We start from the raw sequence: 16,386 nt of genomic DNA on the forward strand, positions 1-16,386 counted from the left end.
TCGTCACTGAAGCTAGCAACAGAGAGTGTACTTCAGCGTCTTTGTCAAGTCGTCCACATGCATGGTGTGACAGTGCCCCGGGCATGTGTGCATGTTTTTAGTGCATAGTTTTGGTTATTGGGTTGGACCAACACCAAATGCAACTGTCATTTCCGCAGGGTATTGCTTCTTGTCATGTTGAGCTCACAATCATACGAGTGCGCTCTTGATTTACAAGACTGACCTTCCTCTGGTGGGAGGAAGGTTTCGTTTCTGACTTCCTGAACATTTAATTGATAATTGCTGGGATTTTAGATCTCAAAACCACAACACGATTATGAGAGACGCTGTAGTGGTAGGCCCTGGAAATTGCAATCGACGTGCACCTAAATCTAAGCCCACGAGCCTCTAGCACTGTCCCTCCGAAGAAATGTGGCCGTCACAGGCATGATTCTTGTCTACAAACCTTTTGAACATTGCCTTTATCGATGCACTCACTCATTATTGCTGTGCTAGGCTGTGTAAAGCATATGAATGCTTCATTATCAGTTCAAGACTTGCTTGAACCAGATTGCTTACTGGAACAAGTATGGCAATTAAATACTAGGAGGTCTGGATAACCTTAAAACCGTTGCTTCAAAGCCTGAAAGCAAGGGAACCAGGCCCTAAAATAACAGGATACCATTTTCTATATGTGCAATGACATGACTTTCACTGCCGACCCTGGACATTGGTCAATTCACACCACCTAGCATGTGCAACAAATTTTTTACAAACCTATGTAGAAAATTTGTAATGGGTTTAGGCACCAAGGGTACATATTAACATACTAATAAAGATTACATTCTTTCGATTTAATCTTTGAGGAAAGGGCCTAAACGAGGAGCCTTATTTTTTGCAGCCTGTATAGCCTACAGCTAATAAAGGTTCAGAACAGCTAAGGTGCAGATATTTTAGTAGATGCTTTAGCTTTTATGCTCTGAACACTTCTGCTCACTCTTATTCAAAACGGTAGTGATTAGGCTGCAATTTTTTGCGGCCATTACATCCATAAGAACTGTCAAAGTGCATGTACCAAATAGACACAGTTAGCAGAGCCACTTTTCAAAAACTATCATGTGAAGCCTGCATAACTATACACCCACTTTCCAATTACCACCTTCCATTAAATCATAGTGAAGCATGGCAGATGTTATTTTTTTTCCCACTAGAACACTAGCAAGACAGATTGTGCTACTGTCAATGGTGCAGTTCATAGTGCATTGTCAATTTAGCTTGCCATAGTGAAGCAATGTACTTTCATATCTGGATGAAGCGTGTAAACCACTTGATCAAAAAATGTCAATTACCTTCAGCAAAATGCTTCTGTGCACTAATACTCGAATTTATCTCTACCCAGCAGCAAGTGGAGCCCCAGATAAAGCACCCCACTCACTTATGATCTAATTTTACATTAAAAATTATATTTTCTATCTCCACCTCTCACATATCGAAGGTCTCTCAAAAGCACAAGTTGTCTTCAATAATGTAAGGACCTTTTGCACTTTATCCTACCGTTTGGCACTGGAGATGGTTGAAATAATGTTTAATGCCTTCTAAAATTTAGCTCATTACAAGCCGAGATCATGCAAGCTTACCAGCCACCAACTTTCACGAGCAGTAAATGTGCTAATCACCATTTTAAGACAGACACCACAAGAAATTGACAACTCCTTTAATGAACAGCACAACTGTTCCAAAAGCATATAATAAATAGTGTCCAATGTACAGGAAGGTGGGGAAACACTTCTAGGCTTTTTTTTTCCTCTCCTGCATTAGGTGGACAGCTTTACATAAAATGACAACAGGCACAAGAGGTTCCTTCTGTCAACGAGCTCAGATACACTTTCACTGTTGGTTCTGTAAGTCAATGTTCAAGGCCAAGGGCTGCAGAGGATGGAGTTGTCGATGCCTCTGTCGGCACCACTTGGCCGTCCCCCGCCGAAGGCCAGGTCTTCTGTCGCAGCTCTCATACATTCACTGCAACAAAACAATTGGTGAGCCTCCTATACAAAATGCAATTTGATATACAGAATAGACAATGCCAACTGCATACTTACGAACTGCAGATGTAATACATCATCACAAGATAAACAATGTACTGTGCTTCAAATGACAAATTTCACACCATTCCACCAGCATAATGCGAGAAAACAGTGGAATGCCTTCGGCACTATCAGAAAAATTTGGGAACGTCCCTGCGATTCATATATATTTTTTTTTACGAAAGTCCGCCTACTAGCATGGAACTTTAAGCTAATTTAGGCTTAACAAAGAGATGAAAATTTATAGCCCAGGAATGACAATGCAACTGAAAAAAAATTTAGAAATAGATTTGTCAACACTAGTATTTCCTTTTGAACTTAAGTTCAAGGCTGTTACTGCAACAGCAAAAATGTCACTACAAAGCAACTACAACGTACCATTTTCTCTTCATCCAGACCATGCTTGAAGAACATCATCACCGCCTTCTCTCCTCCACCATCCTGTTCACGGTACTCCAGGAGGCCGACAATACCCTCGGCATTGCAAGATTCACCTGCAGTGATCAAGGAAACTGCTCAATAATTTGCTTTCAAAGAGCTTAAGCATGCAAGGGAAAGAAGCAAAATGTTGCACTATCATGTCAGCTAAGTAGGACTTTTGTACTGCTACTTAACTGTGCCAAATGATGTGCCATGTTTAGTGTAGCATCCTTTTGAATCCAGAAGACACAGGCAGAGTACTTCTGGGAGTACAAGATGCACGGCAGCAGTGCAGTTTACAGAAACCCAGTTTTGGAAGAAAAAAAAAGTTGATTTTTTTTAGGAATGCTCAAAAGCTTTTGAATAATGCATTCCGACCAAAGCAAAATCTTGCAGGCTATTTCCAACAATGCAATGTTGTAATCTCAGGCGCTCACCCAGAAAATGAAACTGCCAGTGATGTTTTCACTTGCTGCATAATCTAAGGCAAAAACACCAGAAAAAAATTGACTTATGGCAGTGAGACATCCTGGGCAGCGCACCTGTGCCGGCATTAGGTATTCCTGCTTTGTCATTATGTTCACAGTAATTATCCACTATGCCAATGCGAGGACACAGATACAAATACATGAAAGCAGTGAAGCCCACTACAATGAAGTCTGTCTAGATGGCAAGACTGAAGAGAGACTACTACCAGTACGATCAATACAGCTAGTTAGCTCGTACAAAAACAGGCAATTTGAGCTAAGTAGGGGTGCTCGTCAACCCTACTAAGTTAGCTTTTTGCATAGTTGTGGTGTCTCCCATAATCTGGCGTAATATTTGCTTGGATGTGCCTCTGAGAGACATCAGCCATGCAATTACCATGCAGGTTTCAATTTTTGGCAGGGGCAGAGATTACCTGCTCAAGATCATGACGTGGAAAGTTGGAGCGTCAATTCCGCAACGTGGCACAACGATATGCTGTTGTTCACAATACAATTCAGCTAGCAGGCATGCCATACTAAGGTATGGCCAGTGTGTGTGCGCACTTTTTTTTCACTGCAGAATGCCGTGCCCTTTGAAAATAAGAGACTACACCCTATCACATACACAAAACGCACCAAAACCCAGCGTCGCTGCAGGTGTTGAAGAATGCAGCACACCAACCTCTGCAGTGTTGAGAAGTCAACAATCGTATGCATTCGTCCAGCACCTTACCTATGTCCTTGACCTTGAACATTTAAGATCAGCGTATTTGGAATTCACACAAAATATGTCAGAGAAGTAATCAGATATATTTATAGTTCGCGCTTGTCTGTTTTATCTCTATGATCAGATGGCACCATTGTGGAGGTCACTCAAGTGGCTCCGGTAACCAGGTAAAAGGAAAGGTTGTGACTGACAGCGATGAATGTGTAGATACAACTGGATGCTTAGTGTGAGAAATGTAAGCCACCTTTTACATGATGCCCAGCTTACTGCACACAGACCTGGTACATAATACAGAAAGTTTATGGCAAGTCATCATTGCCCTTTTAATCTAAGGACATGGCACGAATGGTGCAAGGTTGTCAAATTTCCATAGAGTGTCTGCTCTCAGCACCTTACATCCTCAAGCTCTGCACGGGCCGGGCTGACAAGACTTTCACAACAGCCAGTTTGAGCACATTATTATGTCGCATGAGGTCAGTTCTGAATGTTTTTGCTTGATGAATATTTTCGAAATTGCTGGGAAATTTCTGCTATCACGTGACGGGAATAATTACTAGCTGGCTTCAATATCAAGTCTGTAGAAGCCTTGTCCAGGTGACTGAAGCACAGCAGTGTCACCTCCTCAATTGAGTCCTGCCCCTGCACACTGCTCCAAAGACTGGGTGGGGTCACACCGCCTCGCTCATGACAGTCTGCGGAGCATGGCCATAGATGTAGGCTTTTGTGTACCCCCCCCCCCCCCCCCAAAAAATCAAAGAACTTCTAAAGTTGTATCAAGCTATAGAGATAACAAGGAAACCTGCCAGAGTGGCCCATTGTTGAAAGAGTATGAAAAGCACTGATGTAGAGAGGAGACTCACCAATGAAGAACTGGTAGTCGTCCAGCTTGGGCAGCACCTTTTTAACAGCAGTGGTGAGTTTGCCCTTGGCGTCATCAATCTCTTCGGCAGACTTGCCTTCTTCCTTCCACTTCTCCTGAAGGGCCTTGGTGTAGGTCTTCAGGTAGTTCTTGTAGTCTGCTTTGGTGAAGCAGGTTTCGGTGAGCCTCATGTTCAGCACCAAGTCGAGACCACTCTCCACGTTCTCATCTGTGCCCTCGTCAACCTCCTCAGCAGAAGGATTCGCACCATCCAACTGGATCTCGCCCTGCTTGCGAGTCACGTGCTGCATACCAAAAAAGGCAGCGATGAACATGTGCACCAAGAGTGACAGATCATGTCAAACTGTTCACTTGCATGAGGTAGCGATCACAAATACGCAGCAGGAGCCATATGGCAGTGAATCGCTGCCTATTCTTTACTGTGCACCTACATGGCGAAACCAGACTATCATCATGAGGTCCACCATAGCGGGGACTCGAGATTTATTTTGACTACCCGAGGTTCTCGTAATGGACACGATCTGCAACAGCGAGTTTGACAGCAGTTTACTATGGGTTATGCACTTATATAAAGCACTAGGTTTAGGTTGGCCACAGGAACCAGGAAGAATTCGGACATGCTAACACCAACTGGCAACACAAAACTCTGCACATAAGGCCTCGAAGAAATTTATTGTTTTCTGTAAACGCAGCCCGATAGACAGTCTGTCACTGCGTTGGCCGTATAGACACGCAGACGCGCATGCTGTCATTGCTTAGTGACAAGTGCATAAAAAAAAGCACGAGTACGTCCTTTGTGGCGGCGAGGAGATCACCGCACGTACTTAAATTCAGAGACTCGTTGCGGCACCACTGAGTGAAGCCGAAATGCCTCACAGACAACAAGGGCACGAGATCACTGACCACCCCAAATGACGTCACGACGGTGACGGCACGCCTACTAACGAGATAGCGTACCTACACGACACGCAAGCACAGCGCCAAGGACTTTTTTTTACTTGTACCACTCAATGCGAGCCGGCTTTTCCGCATTAACACGGCACGATATAACAGCAAATGTAACACCTCGAACACTACGCAATGCCAATCCGACAGCTGCGCGGTGAAACGCGGAGAACCGTGAAGAGTGAAATAAAGCGGGCTGAATTCCAGTCCCGAAAAGGCGGTTAGATCTCTTGATCATACAATGGGTAGGGTTCGTGCAATCGTTCCAAAACGAACAACGCAGCGGGAATGACGTAACACTGGTGGTCTTGTCATACGACGTTCCGGTTTGACAAGAGCCGCAGCTCGCGTAGCTACGCAGTTCAGGTTCAATCCACCGCTGGGCTGAATATGAAGAATAACTTACGTGACATTCGATTTCGTAGATGCAGTCATCCACCAACTTGTACTTGCTGGAATCGGTGAACATCTCATCGCCTGCGTAAACGACGACATTACATTCCCAAACTAACGTTCGCGAGTTAAGAAGCAATCATCGAACTACGCTTACCGGAGATCTTGTCCTTAAAAATCAGCATGGTTATTTAGATGAAGTGGGATTGCGCCCGCTGCTCTAAGACAGTACACCTTCGCCTTCGGCAGCAGATGGGGGAAAAGGACTCTTCGAGAGGTCGCTTCGCGCTTAAATAGCATCGACAGTTCATCTAGCCACGCTTGCCGGCTTGAATATAATTTGCCAAATTTATATTTGAAAACGTGTTTTAGACACACCACTGCAAAAATTTAAAAAAGTGAAGGGAACATGGTTTTGACAAAAAAAGAAAAAAAAAACGCTGACACTGATGTTACGTCATTGTTACGCACAGATCTCGGACGTCTGCAAACTAACAAAAAGCCAGTTTGGATCAACTTTTATGACGTATTCAAACTTCATTCCAAAGTTATTCTGAAGGATCAATAACACACGTATAACACATATATGTGTGCTTCAAACATTTGATAAAACTTTAGTATAAGGACAGTCAAAATTTTGAACTAACTGTCATGTTTAAACCAGAGTTATTCAGTATGTAAACATCCACTCCAAGAAACAAGAAATGCCAGTCTGAAAGGCCATTGTTTCGCTAACTGCGTGCGGCGGAAAAGGTTGCGAGTGTTACTGAGCCCTTAGATAATTTATCCAGCGCCCTTTGTGTCACCACCCTACCAGCTGTCGTGAACATTCAGTGGCATCGTGCGAACATCAACAGCCGCCATCATGCTTGCCTGCCGCCAATTACATTTTTGAAAACAGTTCGCCGCAGTCCCATAGCCTGCGTCTGTAACTATCAACACTCGAAGAGGAAACCGACCCGAAATGGCCGGGTAAGCTTTTTTGTAACCTACAACGCACAGTTGTTGCAGCGTAGAGGTATTTAAGGTGTGGCACCGTGTGGCCACGACTCGGTACTCTTGGTTCTACATTCGAACCGAACCCGCATAATACTGCTCGGTTTGAGCGTTTTCGCGTACCAGCTCACAAATCACATAAATCAGTAGCCTATCCCGTCTCTACTTTTACACGAAAGAGTACTTTCAAAATCCCCTTTTATTTGCGTGTAAGATCGGCTCAAACGAACGTTCCTTAGTCCTCGTCGGGGGTTTTTTTGCCGTTTTTTTTTTTTTTGTTGTTGTAACATCTGACTTTTATCTCTTTGTTCGCCTTCCCGTGCTTGCTCGTTTGTTGTTTTTTTTACGTGTGTGTGTGTGTGTCTTAGTCTCAGTGGGAAAAGCGTGTCATATTGAACGCCCACATGCCCTGCAGTTTGAAGCGATGCAGTTATAGGACGCTCTCGATCGGCGTTGAACTTTAAGAAGGCTCTAACACGAGTAAGCTAAACTGAGTGTGCGCCTTACTTTTAATTAAATAACTGTTCAGCAAAGGTTGACGATTTGATTTGTTGAGTGATGTAACTCTGAGTTTTCGGACCTGTAAATATAACTTAGCCTTTAAACTTGTTGCAGCTATTACAATATATCTGGTGACAATTTGCGCGATTCTTTTCCGACCTAGTGCCCTCAAGTTTGACTTAAGCGAAAAGCTTTCCGAATTAGTTTCTCACCGTTAGTGGCAAAGGGCCCCAGCTGTTGTTAGGCACAGAAGAATATTTACAATACTACCTAGTGTTTCGTTTTAGCTTTCTCTCCAACTTGAGGTGAATTCGCCCAAAAGTCGAAAACTTTGACCTACACCATCACACATATTGTGAACACAAAACTATTTTAATAAAGGCAAAATATTCAATGAAGCTAGAGTATTATGTGCAGTATTTTCGGAAACCTTAGTTTTACCTCGGTCAGAGCAATGCCCAGTGCAGTCTGTTTTGTTTGACACAAAAGATACTGCTAGATTGCCCTGAAGAGGGAACTATTTCATAATTGATTGTGCACCTTCTCTTCTTCTAAACAAACTCATAGCATTGCTCGTTAGTATAAAATTGCTACCCATATATTTGAATGAAAGGCACTGGAAGTTACTAATCTGCAAAAATGCGTGTCATGCGTTTCAGGACCTCTTTCAGCCTGGCATCTGCGCTTGCGCAGCTGTACGAAAAAACAGGCGAAGGCCACCAGGAACTTGATGACGAGTACGAACGTGCGCTAGGTCACGTTGAAAATGTCTTGAGCAATCTAAGCGCAGCTGCAAACTCTGTGTAAGTAATTACTTTGCTTTCTCTTCTTATGTTCATTATGCTTTAGTAGAATTAAAACTTAAGTTTGGCAGTAATTGAGCCGGCAAGTCGTAGTGGGAAAGGGTCATTGCTTGAATTGGATTTTGTTGAGAAGTACGATAATTAAAAGGCTGCCCAGCAGGTTTCAGAATTTTTAAGTAGCAGGCATAACAAGCAAGTCATACAGTGATTATTGTGCCTGCAAGGTGTGAAGGTGGTTGCATGGTATGAGTGCAGTCTACTTCAAGCAGTAGGCCACATGTTCTTCATATTGAGAGAGCCACGCTTTAACGCTGCTTCTTGCAACAAATGCACAAAGGTATTATGCTAAATGAGACAAGGAAAACATAAAAAACACCGACCAAACGGTTTAGAAGCGGCTAGACGTTCCCGCTTTCATACAGAAGCAAAAAGCTTTTGAAGCGTGCTATTTCTGGCATTTCATACAAATTATCCACGGTGTAAAGCCTGTTATTGAACTTGTGCAAACTGTTTGACTGTGCGTTTCTTTTTCTCAATACCCAGTGAGTGCGAGTTCACAGTGCCAAAGACGCCTGGCCGAAAGCTGAGAGCTCGCATCAGTGCCAAGAACTCGTATTCCTCACAGTGAGTCGCCAGCAACTTTTATTGTCTTACTTAGTGTGAGCACGTTTTCAGATGAACTCGGCAGACATCCTTGGGCAACAGTTTTGAATGTTTAACAGCAGAGCTATTTATTTTAGTGGTCTTTCGTATTCTGAGACAACAGTCACTGTCATGAACCACCATGCACTCTCGTCGTCCTCTTCATGTCCTGTTTCGCCCACAGAACATGTGTGCTGATTAGCCCATGATGCATGACTCTGATGGTTGAGAGAGTGAGTAGAGAGAGAAAGGGAAAAAAAAGATTCCTGGAGAAAGTTTCTTGATGAGATGAGATTCGAACCTGCAATCCAAAGGCGAGCATCATAACCACTCGGCTATCCTGGCACGCTAGCAGAGTGTAACATAGCCTCATATAGTATAGTAATAGTATGGTGGGGGGGGGAGAGGTGAGGAGGGTGAGGAGAGTAAAGTTAGGGTGAGGAGGGGACAAAGGGAAGTATGTCATGCCAAGGAAGAACGTGAAGGAAAACTGAAAAAAAAGAGGTAGAAAGAGGAAGTGAAAAATATAGAGAAAGAAAAGGCTGCCCAGCTTTGCTGTTCCTTCAGGCTTGACGCCATTAGTGCGAAGCTGTCTTGAGCTTTTTATGAAAGTAACTTGAGACGTTCATGATTACAGATATCAGATCTTTGGTACTGCTGACGCTTGTGTGGCACTTTCTTTAAATGACCGCTGGCGCTTGACATTTGTTTACAACTTTTGTTCTTTAATGAGAATGTTTTTTTCGCAGTCTCAAAATTAAACTGTAAAAGGGCTCTGAGATAAGATATGAATAAGGCTAGCATCGATGATTATGACCAATTTTCGCAACGCATCGGCATGCTCGCCCAAAATCGTCGGCAACTAGAGCATCACCACAATGGTGCTCAAGTGTACTTGTACGATTACATGCACATTGCTTGAGCTGTCGATATTATTGAGACGGTGATTTTTGGCTGGGAGCACTAGATTTAGGAAGAGAATGACATGGGTGCCATGGGATCAACCATGGTTGTGATACACCACACTTGTTCTTTTGCCAAAAGTTGAATCTGTCTTAACACACGTACCATAAAGCAACGCAAAACGCACCTGCCTGCACAGACCCCACTTCATGGTCAGAAGTGTGCCCCTTCTAAAGAGAGTTCCTCACTGCACGATTGAAATGCCAGTGACACACACTCGAAACCACCATGAGAGCAGCGAAACGAAAGAGAGAGAAGCGGACGCAAGAACCCCTTCGCTGCACACCAGTCTTGCAGGCATTGTGCGTGCCTCACGAACTTTCTTTTTTTCTGTGACATTGATAGTACTCATAGAATAGGCGAAACGTCACGAGGAGCCCGAGCTCCCTGCAGCGTTCAATTGGTGCCGGTGTCGTAAGGTGCCACCAACTCAGCGTTACAGCTTTAATATCGTGTTAAAACATGTTCAATACCGCGTTTGTCAATCATTTTTTATCATAGTTACAATGTCTGCAACTTAGTAGTGTAGTGCTTTGGGCGTGTTGGTACATCATAGTGTAGTTTTTCAGCACACGAAAAAACACTGACCGAGAAAGACTTGATAGGCGCTAGTGCCTGTCTCGTTATCTTCTGTTTTTTTTTTTTTTTGTTTTTTGTTTTTTTTTTTTTCGTGCTTTAGAAAACTACCGTGCAACTTATTGGAACAACACAAACATCTAAAGTTGGAAAGTTAGATGTCATGGTCTTTTAAAACACAAGCAGTGAACAAAAATTTTGCTAGAATGAAGCACAAATGCTGCCTTGGATGGGAAAACATGCTTTCTCTCGTGTGAAAATGGCACTGTTATTTATTACTAAGTTATGTCTGATTGGTGGTTCTAGTCTGCTCAAGCATTACTGTGCTGAAGGTATATATCCATACAGACTTTGCTTGGCCTTTTCAGTCTTAGCGAGTGTACATGGAAGTTACCTGTGGGTTGTTGAAAAACATTTGTGTGTGCACGAGTACACTTATAAGCCTAGCTGTATGCCGTTTACTTTGTAACAAAATCTTCGCAAATTAGAATTAGGCTCTTGCTTTATTAAGGATAGTATGCCCTGTCAATGTTGTCATTTTAATATTTTTTTTTATTGTAATAGAAGTAAAATTTACATGTACTAACTTAGTACATGTATTTACATGTACCAAGTCCTGTGCAATAAGATTATGTGTATGCTGTGCTTGGATCTGTTTATTTCTGTCGCTCACAATTGTTGAAGTTTCATACACAACTCAGGTAACCTTCTCTACATGATTTTTTTTTTTTGCATCCACATTTTACAGAGCAGCACAGAAGCGAAAGACTCTATCATTATCAAAGGGTTCCAAGCAGCAGAGTTCAACAAAGAAGAAAGTTTTAGCCGTTCAAGATGATGCAAAATCGTCCACGTCATCGGAGGACCCAGAGAAGGAAAATGCTGATGTCCAACCCAACTCTGTGGTGAGGCCTACCAGGGCTGCCAGTAAAAAGGCACCACCTGCTGTCAAGGTGGAGGATGCGTCACCAAAAGAAGATTCAAACCTTCGCCAGGTAAGCGGTGTTTTGTTTCAATTAAACTTTTTTTTTTTTAGATGTGAAGCAGCTCTTTGATTAGCCTGTGTAATGCTGTCTGTCCGTGTTTCCATGCCAACAGGCCGCACCGTGCATCCCTCGCCGCAGGTGTTGTGGCCGTACCAAGTAGGTCCCGCTTTCTCTCGCAGTGCGCTGTGACGTCACTCTTTCCCTCTCCTGCCTTGCGCTCTCAACGTTCGTGTGCACATCGAGTGAACACTCTTTCGGCTCGTTTATGGAGAGGGTGCCGGAAAGCGAATCTCCTTCGCCCGCTAAAACGTGCGTTGAAGCCATTTGGCGTAACCTGGTCGTCACCGACGTTGCGAGGGTTAGCAGAGCCGATCTCGTTTGCGAATGGCGATGTGCCTGTAACGCTGACAAGGCCCGAGCCAGGGAAGCCGAACGCAAGCGTCGGCAGTGGAAAATTAACGACAGCGAGGTGCGAGTCGAGCACGCCGATCGTGTTCGAGAGTGGAGATGCCCCATGGGTAACACCGAGACGTGAGCCAAGAAAGCCAAGAGCAAGAGTCTTCAACGCCTCTGCAACACCGATGAGACGCGAGCCAGGGAAGCCGAGCGGAAGCGCTGACAGCGGAAGGTCAACACCGGCGGATCCTCGACGTTGCCGTTGTCGGAAACATCTCAAAAGCGCCGCGTCCCCTCATTCGAACCGCCCTCCTGCATGCGCCGGCCGTTCCTGAGGCGTTTTGCCACTGCAACGCTGATCGCGTCCACGTGTGGCGAGAGCCGTTCGCGGCGCCGTCAGCAATGCCGGGGCTGTCACCCGCTTCCGATGAGAGTTGCTCCAACGTAGCTTCAGTCACAGTTGCCGTGCATGTGACCGCCTGTGGTTTGACAACCACCTGTGCAACGTTGGTTTCGTCCGAAACCGTAAGCAGCTGAAGTGAGTCGACACGAGTCTGGTGCGGACTCGTCCGACTTCACAGTCTGCGCCACTTGCAAATAGTTGCTGGCAGTGGGCAAGGTTTCGGCGATGAGTGTCGCGCACGTCTCACCCGCTGGCACTTCCCGAGCTCAACCGTTCTTCCAGCACCCGCGTCGACGCCCGTTTCAACCAGGTCAACGCCGTGCGCATTATTGCTGCTTCACATTCCATCAGGGTTCCCTTCAGGAAGATGGTCCATAATTTTTCCAAAGTGTCACATTCTGCGTGATAGTCTTCTGAGGCGCAGATCTACTTCCGCTGCACCAGGCTGACTTGAATGAAGTGCTGAGACATGTTTTCAATGCATACATTTCTCAAGCCATGCAATACTCCTAGTACGATGTACTATAGTACCTGCCTGTGAAAAGGCCTGCTTTTTGCGGCAACAGCTAACCAGTCCACTTTAACTCGGTTGCTGTTGCTAGAATGAAAATTAAGTGATACTAGAAGGTGAGGATGTTAGATGCGGTCACTACCAAGTCAAGGTGAAAAAACTGAGACATTTTAGGACCCATACGGAATCCTTCACAGCCACGATAGAGCTCTAGCAAGAAAATGCACGAAAAGAAAGTGTGGGTGGAGACACCACCTTTAGATTCCTGTACAAAATGCTGTCACATCGTAGATTTTGACAGCGTCTACTGGGTCCTACGCAGTTTCTAATTGGTCAGAAATCAAATACATTGTTATTTGTGGCTGTTGTAGACCTAACATATGAAGTTTCAGAATATTTTATCCAGCCCATGTCGCGAAAATATGAGGATTACATTTAAAAGTTTGTGACGTCATGTGCAGAGGTATCAGTGCAAAATTTAAACATGAAACATCAACGTTAATTTTCTCTGCTAATAATGAACTTATGATAGTGAAACTTGTGACAGAGTTTGCCAAGTACAGTTTATCAATCTAAACCTATTCACTGTTTCACTTTAATGTTCCTTTAAAAATGGCTCTAGAAAGCCTGCTCTTCCAACTTTAACTGTAGTTGTGCTGCACATGCCGTGTAGGCCTGACATTTTTTCGACACCAGAGCACCTAGTTGTAGGGTGACATTCGTTAAATAACTGAAAGTACTTCCTCACTGTGCATTGTTTAGGACGGCAAACAGGAGCATTTACATTGTTTGCTAGTCATGTAATGACGTTATGCAGCTTTTTTTTTTTTTCTGCTTCTTGCACCACGTTTCATAACAGATCCTACTTGATGCTGTGCATTGTATTTATTCTTTCTGCAGCCCCTACGAAGTACAAGACAAACGCGGGCTCAGACGGCAAAACTGGTTTCGGCGACCCCGCCCCGTGGAGCAGGCGTTTCGCGGGCATTGCTCTTTACATCTGCTAATCGTGCTACAACGCCATCAAAGCAGCTCTTTTCGCCGTATGCAAAGTGTAGTGTGCAGGAGAAGGCAAAAGCCTTTGAGTCAAAGGAGCCCATTAGCCCCTTGCATGCCACTGCAAACCTGAAGAGCAGCAATGCAGCAAGAAATCGAACCAGATCTGTGGCTGTTACAGAAAAGGCTGTTTCGACACCCGTGCATCCTGCATCTGAACATGCTACCGAGGACAGTGTGCCTGGAACTCCGGCAAGTCCAAAAACACCAGCCTTGCGAACTGTTCCGAAATCTCCTTTGAAAAATAGTAGCGTAGAAAAAACTACAGCTGCCACCATTGAAAACCTGTCTTCCTCGGCGCCAGACACAGAGCTGGTAAAAGAAAGGCGCATCACAAGGGCTTCTGTTGCAGCTGCGTCAGTCGCCACACTGCCAAAGACAACCTCACCGGAAACGCCTGCTGGCATTCAGGCAGCTAGTGGACAGCATCCTGTGTCATCGCCATCGACTGCAGAATCGGACAATGACGATGATTGGGTGGAATCGCCTACCACACCGAAGCGAGCTCGTCTCGTCCCTACAAGCTCCCACATCGAGTCAGGTGTGAAGGTATGTTCACGTCAGCATGGTCACACAGAGCTTGACAAATAAAAAGCCATCTGAATTTTTTAAGTGCGATTCCCACAAGTCATTTTGACATTATAACAGAGTTCAAAGCTTGCCCATATGGCATAGTCATATGGCTGGATGTAATGACATTGCTAAAGCAAATACTTGAGTACTCTATGTGTGTCTCGCCTGCCATAATGCTCTTGTGGCTATGATGCTTGACAGCTGACCCGCAGGTCACGACAATGAATCCCAGCACTTCGACGGCAGTGAAATGCTAGAGACCTGTATACTTAGGTTTATGTGCACGGTAAAAAATTCCAGGTGGTTGAAATTCCTGGAGCCTTCTTGTACAGCCTCCTTCGTGCTTATATTATTGTTTTGAGGTGTAAAACCAAAACAATTAATGCATACCTGTGTCTTGGCTATGCTTACATGTAGCCTTGACGGCCAGTGCAAAGAAAACACGGTCGAGAAAAGGAAATGACGACACAAGCACTGTCTATCAACTGAATTTTAATGGAAGAAAATTTACAGATACAATATATATATATATTGGCAGGAAAAAGATGAACAAAACAGCACATGCCCCAAAGATGACCAACCGAAAAAAGGCTCATGTGAAGCTGCTTTATATTGTCTACTCCCACGTGCCGCTACGTATAGTTGACAATGAATTGCGTTATTATTGTGTCGTAGAAGTGTGAGTATCCGTATTCAGTGTTGACATTTTGTATTCTTCCCCACCACTGTAATGCCCTTGGGCGCTGGGGGTGCTATGATAAATAAATTAAATAAATAAATAAAATGTGTACACTAACCCAATTTGGCACCTTTCAGCAAAGCAGCTTCTTTATCAATCACAGTGATAGAAGGGCAACTCATGCACGTGTCTTTCTTTATCATTTCGAACACCTCCACAATTTCCAGAGTATGCTGGCTCTTATGCTTAGTCACCTGCCCGTCTTTAGCTCGGGCGCGCAGCTGCACTGTCTGCAATAGAGGGCAATGTGTGGAGACCGCACGCCCTTCAAAGAGCTAGCATGCTCCCTCAAACGGATGTTCAAACACCATCCAGTCTGTCCTATGTAGGAACTATCGCAAGACAAGGGTATGGTGTGCGCAACACCATAAGCATAGTCAGCAAACCGTGTGGCGTGTTCCATAGAGCACTCGCCATCTGCAGAAGTCACCTCTCTTTGTTACACTTTTTTGTCAGTAGAAGTGCTCATCAAACGCTTGCTTCCTCTGTTGTTACAGTACCAGGTATTAGTGATCAGATCAAACGCTTGCTTCCTCTGTTGTTACAGTACCAGGTATTAGTGATCACGAAGCTGTCCTTGTTAAAATGTGCTTAGCTGTAGCTCAACAACAAGCTTTGGGGCCCAGAAAGGTGTTTTTTTTTATGAAAAAGGAGACTACGCTTCTAATTCAACAAAGCTAGACACTTATTTACCTGAATTTCAAGAAATATGCTCGTGCTCTGACGTGAATGGCTTGTGGAATGAGCTAAAAACAAAACTGTTATCTCTAACTCAAACTTTTGAACCATTGGAGTCATATGAGCCAAACAATGAAATGATAAACCATGGCTAAATAAGGAACTCCGAGTGCTCATAAACAAAAGAGATCGTCTCTATCGCAAATATTGTCACACGTCAGACCTTGAAAGAAACAGATGAAACTACTTGGTAAGAAGATAACCAAAGATCTGAGGAAAGCAGAAAGCATACTTGAGTGATCTGAGTATTAAAGTGAAAACTAGCCCGAAACTCGTCTGGAAATACGTTAAAAGAAAGGCAAAGATTCCTGGTGGTATTCCTGGTATAAACAATGGTACTAAATACTTGTCGGACAGTACAAGTAAAGCTGAATGCTTTAACCAGTACTTTCAGTTTGTGTTTTCGGTTTCGTCAGCGGTTCAAACTATCATGTGCAACACAGTAACGTTGTCGGAAATGACGGAGTTTGAAGTTTCAGAACAAGGTGTTGCATCTCTTTTAAAAAACTTTGTGCGAACTCGGCATCAGGGCCAGATCAAATCTAAAACTTTATTTTAAAGAACTGTGCCCTTTCAATAAGCCCATTTCTTACAGCTGTGTTCAGAAA

At 44.1% G+C, this 16,386-nt stretch overlaps 2 protein-coding genes across 4 annotated transcripts in view; one reads left to right on the top strand and one right to left on the bottom strand.

Annotated features, from left to right (window-relative positions):
- Positions 1 to 1,678: 1,678 nt before the first annotated feature.
- On the bottom strand, positions 1,679 to 6,209 carry Tctp (translationally controlled tumor protein). Its single transcript, XM_037436114.2, has 5 exons — positions 6,053 to 6,209; positions 5,909 to 5,979; positions 4,538 to 4,841; positions 2,442 to 2,557; positions 1,679 to 1,998 (listed from the first exon to the last, which is right to left on the bottom strand). The coding sequence occupies exons 1-5, from the start codon at positions 6,078 to 6,080 to the stop codon at positions 1,996 to 1,998; spliced, it is 522 nt and encodes a 173-aa protein (XP_037292011.1). The 5' UTR covers positions 6,081 to 6,209; the 3' UTR covers positions 1,679 to 1,995.
- Positions 6,210 to 6,447: 238 nt separating this feature from the next.
- Positions 6,448 to 16,386, top strand: part of LOC119188188 (uncharacterized) — a 49,956-nt gene continuing 40,017 nt past the window's right edge. Inside the window, exons 1-5 of one of the 3 annotated variants that reach the window (XM_037436113.2) lie at positions 6,448 to 6,867; positions 8,052 to 8,195; positions 8,739 to 8,819; positions 11,125 to 11,371; positions 13,573 to 14,277. In XM_037436113.2, the coding sequence (XP_037292010.2) occupies positions 6,860 to 6,867; positions 8,052 to 8,195; positions 8,739 to 8,819; positions 11,125 to 11,371; positions 13,573 to 14,277 (1,185 nt within the window). In that variant the 5' untranslated portion in view covers positions 6,448 to 6,859. The remainder of the gene's footprint in view (positions 6,868 to 8,051; positions 8,196 to 8,738; positions 8,820 to 11,124; positions 11,372 to 13,572; positions 14,278 to 16,386) is intronic. The other 2 variants (XM_037436112.2, XM_037436111.2) reach the window with 2 other exon arrangements.

The sequence above is a fragment of the Rhipicephalus microplus genome, chromosome 1, assembly GCF_043290135.1.
Source record: "Rhipicephalus microplus isolate Deutch F79 chromosome 1, USDA_Rmic, whole genome shotgun sequence".
NCBI classification, from domain to species: domain Eukaryota; kingdom Metazoa; phylum Arthropoda; class Arachnida; order Ixodida; family Ixodidae; genus Rhipicephalus; species Rhipicephalus microplus.

Coding starts and splice junctions, on each gene's coding strand:
- Tctp (XM_037436114.2), bottom strand. CDS start 6,080: ATGCTGATTTTTAAGGACAAGATCTCCG. Junction 5,980..6,052: donor TTTTAAGGACAAGATCTCCG/GTAAGCGTAGTT, acceptor TCGTTTACGCAG/GCGATGAGATGTTCACCGAT. Junction 2,558..4,537: donor CGACTACCAGTTCTTCATTG/GTGAGTCTCCTC, acceptor TGATCACTGCAG/GTGAATCTTGCAATGCCGAG.